The sequence below is a fragment of the Dipodomys ordii genome, unplaced genomic scaffold (genome assembly GCF_000151885.1).
Source record: "Dipodomys ordii isolate 6190 unplaced genomic scaffold, Dord_2.0 Scaffold10, whole genome shotgun sequence".
NCBI classification, from domain to species: Eukaryota; Metazoa; Chordata; class Mammalia; order Rodentia; family Heteromyidae; genus Dipodomys; species Dipodomys ordii.
In genome coordinates this window covers 15,815,541-15,823,528 of record NW_012267226.1, presented here as the reverse complement: position 1 = coordinate 15,823,528, position 7,988 = coordinate 15,815,541, and the positions used below count along the sequence as shown (strand labels likewise).

At 41.0% G+C, this 7,988-nt stretch overlaps 2 protein-coding genes across 6 annotated transcripts in view; both read left to right on the top strand.

Annotated features, from left to right (window-relative positions):
- The window catches only part of Cryab (crystallin, alpha B), a 20,291-nt gene extending 20,036 nt beyond the window's left edge, over window positions 1-255 (top strand). For both annotated transcript variants that reach the window (XM_013009679.1, XM_013009678.1), the window contains one exon: window positions 245-255. In XM_013009679.1, the coding sequence (XP_012865133.1) occupies window positions 245-246 (2 nt within the window). In that variant the 3' untranslated portion in view covers window positions 247-255. The remainder of the gene's footprint in view (window positions 1-244) is intronic.
- Alg9 (ALG9, alpha-1,2-mannosyltransferase) overlaps window positions 1-7,988 on the top strand; it is a 56,722-nt gene that overhangs the window by 563 nt on the left and 48,171 nt on the right. The window contains exons 2-7 of one of the 4 annotated variants that reach the window (XM_013009674.1): window positions 176-191; window positions 526-664; window positions 1,949-2,083; window positions 4,295-4,365; window positions 6,556-6,644; window positions 7,496-7,631. In XM_013009674.1, coding sequence (XP_012865128.1) covers window positions 176-191; window positions 526-664; window positions 1,949-2,083; window positions 4,295-4,365; window positions 6,556-6,644; window positions 7,496-7,631 — 586 coding nt within the window. Of the gene's footprint in view, window positions 1-175; window positions 192-405; window positions 665-1,948; window positions 2,084-4,294; window positions 4,366-5,702; window positions 5,885-6,555; window positions 6,645-7,495; window positions 7,632-7,988 lie in introns of those variants that run through there. The other 3 variants (XM_013009671.1, XM_013009672.1, XM_013009673.1) reach the window with 3 other exon arrangements.

The following is a 7,988-nucleotide window of genomic DNA, read 5'->3' as shown; positions in this document are numbered from 1 at the left end:
GGCCCGGGCCTGCGGGCTGCGTCCGCACGCGGTGGGAGGAGGTCCTGCCCCTCGCGCGGCCCGAGCCTCTGGCGTCCGAGGGGACGCGGGTGAAGCCCCGGGAAGGCCCCGGGGAGGAGGGCCTGGGGCCTCCGGCTAGGGCCCGCAGGCTTGCGGTGAACGGAGTGTTGTGGAGGCCACGAGCCAAATCCGTGCAGGACTTAAAAGCAGGGGGGGGTCTTCATTCCACACCCATTCTACCGAGGAACACGCTTTCTGCAGCTAATATGAGACAATAAATAACGAGACAGCACACACGGTTCTACCTTTTTTTAAAAAAATTTTTATTGTGAAAATACCATACAGAGGGGTTACAATTACATGGGCAAGATAGTGAGTGCATTTCAAATCAAGCCTTGTGGCCTCCTCCTTTGTTTCCCCTTCCCATCCCTCTCCGCCCCCCCCCCCCCCTTCTACCTTTTTGAGAATGACTTCAGTGCCTTGATGTGATATGGAGGCTTTGTCTTTGACTTTCTTTCCCGGCAGGTTATCTGGGAACAAAGCCAGCCAAGTCTGGGCACCTGACGGGTCTACCGCTTTCAAGTGTCTTCTCTCAGCAAGGTTGTGCGCTGCTCTGCTGAGCAACATCTCTGACTGTGATGAAACATTCAACTATTGGGAACCAGTAGGTGATTTCTTTTTCCTTTGCGCTGATGAGGAATTAAACTCATGCCCTGGCCTATGCAAACAAAGCAAGTGCTTCACCCTTAAGCTACGTCTCCAGAATCATTTTGGTTTTGGTTTTTGACTTTCCTACCTGGGAACCAATTTAACTAGTAGGAAAATAATTTTACTCTTGCATAATTAAAGCTGTTGATTACCTATTAATGGTAGGTTGAATGTAATTGAAGGTTGCATGACATCAAAGGTGTTATTTGTAATTTTTAACTTTTTTTTTTTTTGTCGGTCATGGGGCTTGAACTCTGGGCCTGGGCGCTGTCCCTCAGTTCTTCAGCTCAAGGCGAGCGCTCTACCACTTGAGCTACAGCACCACTTCCGGTTTTCTAGTGGTTTATTGGAGATAGGAGTCTCACGGTCTCTCCTGCCCGGGCTGGCTTTGAACCGCGATTCTCAGATCTCAGCCTCCTGAGTAGCTAGGATTACAGGCGTGAGCCACCGGCGCCCAGCAAATTTTAACTTTTTTAAAAACAATTTTTTGGAGTTTTTTTTTTTTTTTTTTGGCCAGTCCTGGAGCTTGAACTCAGGGCCTGGGCATTGTCCCTGAGCTTCTTTTGCTCAATGCTACCATTTGAACCACAGCACCTTCTGGCTTTTTCTGTTTATGAGGTATTGAGGAATGGAACCCAAGGCTTCGTGCATGCTAGACAAGCACTCTATACCACTAAACACATTCCCAGCTTGGACATAGTTCTTAAAGTTAACACCACAAAACTTGGAGGAAAATTGTTCTGAGTTCTCCTCAGGTTCAAACCCCATTCTCTATAGGTGATCACTTCTACTTTTTTATTCCTTCTGATGTTTACCACAACAGTGTTACTCAATAGAATGCTAATAATTCCATTTCTTAATTTATGCGTTAAGAATAATGTTGACTTCCTATTAAAGAAAATTGAAAAGAACAGTTTTCACATTTTGTATCAAAAGGAGAATAGATACTTGGCATGAGTAGTTTAAGGAGGATACAAGATTTTGATTTTTCTATTTTGGCTATTTAAAAAATTAAGTGACTAAAACTTAAGGTTTTCGTGTTCACCAAAGAGAAGTTTTATAGCACTTATATGTTAAAATTGTTAATATTGGGTCATTTTGTTTTCTTATCCATTACATTCAGATATTGAGAACTTAGTATTTTTATGTACTTATGTCTTTACCCCAAACATCACCTGTTTCCTCTTAATTAGACTTTGAAGAATTTGTAAGGCTGATTGCTTCTGTTTTTTTCTTTTAGACACACTACCTCATCTATGGGAAGGGGTTTCAGACTTGGGAATATTCCCCGGTGTATGCCATTCGCTCCTATGCCTATCTGTTGCTTCATGCCTGGCCAGCTGCATTTCATGCAAGAATTCTACAGACTAATAAGGTGAGGGAGGGGACCTGAAAGCAATCACAGCTAATCAAGAGGTGTTCCCTGGAACAGCGGAGAATAGGACAAAAACAAATTGTAATGAAGAAAGCACTTTTTTTATTTTTCTTTTTTTAGGTGAAGTCTTGCTGTGTTGCTCAGACTTGTCTTGAACTGCTGGGGCTCAAGTTATAATTGATCCTCCTGCTGTATATTTGGGCTTATAGGCCTGAGCCATCATGGTCACCTAAGAGGATTTTTTTTTAAAGAAAATCTATATTCATTATTTATCAAAGTGCTTTGACTATAACAATGATGAAGTCCCTGCTTTCTGAGAACATAAGGTTTAGGGGACCATGTACATATTGAAAAAGTAATTCTAAATGCAGAGGGTAATGTGCATGGATTAGGAAGGTCTCATTTGAGTGCTGAGTAGTAATTAAGTGATAACTGGTACTTAGTTTTTAGAATTTTTGACTAGTCTGTCTTGGTGTGGATTATTTTGGAGTTTATTTTGCTTCTTGGTTCTTTTTTTGTTTGTTTGTTTGTTTGTTTTGGGTCTGGTCATGGGGCGAACTCTGGGCCTGGGTACTGTCCCTCAGCTCTTCAGCTCAAGGCTAGCACTCTACCACTTGAGCCACAGCGCAACTTCCGGCTTTTTTCTTTTTGCTTATATGGTGCTGAGGAATTGAACCCAGTGCCTCAGGCATGCAAGGCAAGCGCTCTACCACTGAGCCACCTTCCCAGCCCTGCTTCTTGATTCTTTAGATTCATACTTTTTGCCAAATATGTAAAGTTTTAGATTTTTTTTTCGTATTATCCATACTAATTTGCTTCTTCCCTACTAAGACTCTTACTACATGAATATTAGGGTTTGGTTGGGTTTTTTTTGTTTGTTTTTGTTTTTTTGCCAGTCATAGGGCTTGAACTCTGGGCCTGGGCCGCTGTCCCTCAGCTCTTCAGCTCAAGGCTAGTGCTCTACCACTTGAGCCACAGCGCCACTTCCGGCTTTTTTCTTTTTGCTTATGTGGTGCTGAGGAATCGAACCCAGGGCCTCAAGCATGCAAGGCAAGCGCTCTACCACTGAGCCACCTTCCCAGCCCCACATGAGTAGTCTTTAAACAGACACTGCACCAATCACATCTATAATAGTGCTCATCATATAGCAGATTTTCAGTATGTTTCACTGAATTAATTAATGAAACTGGTAATTATCTCCATCACTTCATTGAACTCATTCTTGGAATTTTGTTGGTTATAGTAATGGACAGAAGTTTTATATTCTTGTGTAGGGCATGTTTTCTGAGGAATTCCATACCCCTATTTGTGGGATGGAGACAATATTGGGGTTGAACATTTGGCTTAGTGCCTGCTAGACAGGTACTCTACCATCCAGCCCTCAGTGCTTCTAAACATTTTATAACAAGAACAATTTGATATACCCATATTGTGTTATTTTTAATCTGATACTTTTAATTAGAAAATAAATAAAAATCACATTACAGTAGTTTGGAAGATTGGAGGAAAATTATGTAAATTTGAAATAGGCTGCTATAATACCATTCTACTCTGTTCTTTCCAGTTTTGTCATACATACAGAGATTTCATAAGGACCTCGTTTTATCTTAATCCTGTATGATGCATTTTGCTTAGTGTTCTGTAAATAATTGGTACTTAAAACATTGCGACTATTTATTCTTAAGTGGTTGGTGAATGAATGAGCATTATATTGAAAGAAGTTTCCTACTATATTCATAACAATAAATTTTAATGCCTGTGTAATAGCCTGTGAAATGTAGTATAACTTAATCCTACTCCTGTAATTGGGTATTTTGTAGTTTTAACTAAAATATTAGTGCTGCGATTGACATTTTCAACATAGGGAAGGAAGTTCCTTATCACTGCTAGAGTGATGCTGGTGCAGGTATGGAGTCTAGTGACATGAAAAATGTGTGTGGACGCCGGGCACCAGTGGCTCATGCCTGTAATCCTAGCTACTCAGGAGGTTCAAAGCCAGCTCAGGCAGGAAAGTCTGTGAGACTCTTATCTCCAGTAAACCACTAGAAAACCAGAAGTGGCCCTGTGGCTCAAGCAGTAGAGCACTCGCCTTGGGCTGAAGAGTGCAGGGACAGCACACAAGTCCAGCGTTCAAGCCCCACAGCCAAAAAAAAGAAAAATGTTTTGGTTTCTCTCTGTGACTTCTGTTCTCTTGTTCTGGGTTTTTTTCAGATTCTTGTGTTTTACTTTTTGCGATGTCTTCTGGCTTTTGTGAGCTGTATTTGTGAGCTTTACTTTTACAAGTGAGTAAAAAAGCTTTGCTTCTAAAAGTTCTAGGAGATAGCCTAATATATCAGCCCTCTGATAGTCTAAGTAGTGATCCAAAATAGAAAACACTTCTAGCTCCTGAAATATGATGTCTTGTTGAAAAAACAAGGAAAAATACTTCTGATTTTATCATTAATACTGTGCCACTAAATACCATGCCATTAATTTTAGTTCTGTGAATACATATGTAGTTAGTCTTACTGGGATTTAGTAGGACCAAATTTGGTCCGAAAATGCAGGGTAATGACTTACCTTTCTCCTTGAGCCTGGCTGATGGACAACTATTTGTAATGTGAAAGCCTGCTCTGATTTGTACCCAGTACTTTTTACACAACATAGCTATCAGTTGATTGAATATTGATGGAACTATTATTTATTTAAGTGTTTCAGTAGTAAAAATAGCCACCTTTTTTTTTTTTTTTGTCGGTCGTGGGGATTGAACTCTGGGCCTGGGCGCTGTCCCTCAGCTCTTCAGCTCAAGGCGAGCGCTCTACCACTTGAGCTACAGCGCCACTTCGGGTTTTCTGGTGGTTTATTGGAGATAGGAGTCTTACGGTCTTTAATGCCTGGGCTGGCTTTGAACCACGATCCTCAGATCTCAGCCTCCTGAGTAGCTAGGATTACAGGTGTGAGCCACCAGCACCCGGCTATAGCCACCCTTTTTAACACTTTATTTTAATAGCACCTCAATTCATTAAAAAGTGCTTGGGCTTAATGGTCATTATTAAAGATTTTCCCCCCAACTCATTATATCAGATAAAAAAAAGGTGTTTGGCATGGGTGAAAAAACAAAGCCACTATTGCCTTTGAGGATTACAATGAGAGTTGGTCTTTTTAGGGATTTGGACTTGAATTCCAATCATCTCCTTTTCCATTATGCCCCAAGTTGAAGATTTACTCCAAATTGATCTGGACATCTTGTGAAAATTTCTTTAATGAACTAGACTTTTATCCCAGAAGTCAAAAAGCTATGAGAAATAAAGTTGTAAGAAGAAATTATGGTAGAAATAAATCATAAAACAGGGAAGTCACAAGAAAGGATCAGGAAAGCCAGAAATAAAAATCAATAGAAAGTTAATCATTTATCAAGTGTTGTTAAAGTAAGAATATATGGTAAGTACATTCAGTGTTTTAAAGAAGAGAAAGAGGGAACTGAAAATGTGAACAAGAAACAGACTACAAAATTATGCAAATTTAAAAAATCAGAACTTCTAGAAATGAAAATATATTATTGAGTACAAAATATGTAATATGTACTTAATATTGACATTTTAAATTCTTTAGCCAGATAAGTTAAACAGACTAGATACTACTAACAAGTACATAAGTAAAATGGAAGATTGATTTGAAGAAATTACTAAGAATATAGTATAAAGAGGTTAAGAGCCAGGCACCAGTGTAATCCTTGCTACACAGACATTTCAAATTAAAAACATGCTTGCATCAGAAGTATCACCGAAGATCTGAAAGTCAAATACAGAACTATTTTGACAGGTTTGTTAGCGATTTCATGTGTATTAAAAACTGAGACACAGCCGGGCACTGGTGGCTCACGCCTGTAATCCTAGCTACTCAGGAGGCTGAGATCTGAGGATTGCAGTTCAAAGCCAGCCTGGGCAGGAAAGACTGTGAGACTCCTATCTCCAATAAACCACCAGAAAACCGGAAGTGGCACTGTAGCTCAAGTTGTAGAGTGCTCGCCGTGAGCTGAAGAGCTGAGGGACAGCACCCAGGCCCAGAGTTCAAGCCCCACGACCGACAAAAAAAAAACAAAAAACTGAGACACAGCCGGGCACTGGTGGCTCACGCCTGTAATCCTAGCTACTCAGGAGGCTGAGATCTGAGGATCGCGGTTCAAAGCCAGCCCAGGCAGGAAAGACCGTGAGACTCCTATCTCCAATAAAAGCACCAGAAAACTGGAAGTGGCGTTGTAGCTCAAGTTGTAGAGTGCTCACCGTGAGCTGAAGAGCTGAGGGACAGCACTCAGGCCCAGAGTTCAAGCTCCACGACTGACAAAAAAAAAACAAAACTGAGACACAGGAAAGAAGTTCCCTATCTACAAGGAGAGAATATATACTTACGTTTACTATCAATGTGCTAAAAACTGATTTGATTTGAAATGTCCAAAATCTGCTATGAAAAATTAGTTTTTGCCTTTCTTCTAGGGCTGTGTGCAAGAAGTTTGGGCTGCATGTGAGTCGAATGATGCTGGCCTTCTTGGTGCTCAGCACTGGCATGTTTTGTTCATCGTCTGGTAGGTGAAAGGGAGGCGAGAGGGTTCACCGTGGCTCACCAATGCCTTGAAGGAAGTATTTGTCCAAACATAGTTTATATTTAACATGTCAAAGATTTCTACTTTAAGCAGGGTGCTGGTGGCTCACATCTGTAATCCTAGTAAGGAGACTGAGATCTGAGGAGAGAGAGAGAGAGAGAGAGAGAGAGAGTGTGTGTGTGTGTGTGTGTGTGTGTGTGTACAGAGACCACAGCTCACATCTGTAATCCTAGTAAGGAGAGAGAGAGAGAGAGAGAGAGAGAGAGAGAGAGGAGAGAGAGAGAGAGAGAGCAGAGACCACAGGTTCCACCATAGAAAAACTTGAGATAACAACTCTGCTTTACTGGCAGAGCTGACAGAGACCTCTGATGTTTTTGGCTTGGCTGTTGGGATCATCAGCTTTTGATGGCAGCAAGATTATTTAGCATTGATCTGTGAGAGTTGTACCTCATGTATGGGTAATACTGTATAACTGTGAACCATGTGTTGGTGTGATAAAGTAACATAGTTTAACTTACTTGTTTTTTTGTTTTTGCTTGTTTGTTTGTTTGGTTGGTTACGGGGCTTGAACTCAAGGCCTGAGTGCTGTCCTTGAGCCTGTGTGGACTGGCTTCACACTGCAATTTTCAGATCTCAGCCTCCTGAGTAGCTAGGATTACCTTTGTGAGCCACCAATGCCTGTTTTGTTTAGATTACTCCTTTACTATTTCTAGTAGCATTGCTCAGAGTATAATCTTGGTTATTGGCATTTCAAAATATAGGTAGGTTGGTAATTATTGATATTGAATCTTAGACTTTTATTCCTTCTTCCTTTCATTTCTTTCCTCTTGCAGCATTCCTTCCCAGTAGCTTCTGTATGTACACTACATTGATAGCCATGACTGGATGGTACATGGACAAGACTCCCATTGCTGTGCTGGGAGTAGCAGCTGGGACTATTGTAGGCTGGCCATTCAGTGCTGCACTTGGGTAAGAACTTATAGTGTCCCATATATCACTGGACTTAATGGCAAATCCTAATTTTGGATTAGCTCCAAGTTGTGTAGGTAGCACCTAAAGTTAAATGAATTAGTTTGACAAAAATACTGAGAAGTAAAAGCATATTTCTTCATTTTTTTAAAAGCTCCTTTCTTCCTTCCTTCCTTCCTCCCCCCCTTTTCTTTCTTTCTTTTTCTTTTTCTTTCTCTTTTTGCCAGTCCTGGGGTTTGAACTCAGGGCCTGGGCTCTGTCCCTAAGCTTCTTTTGTTCAAAACTAGCACTTCTATCACTTGAGCCACAGCACCACTTCTGGCTTTTTTCTGTTTATGTGGTACAGAGGAATCTAAC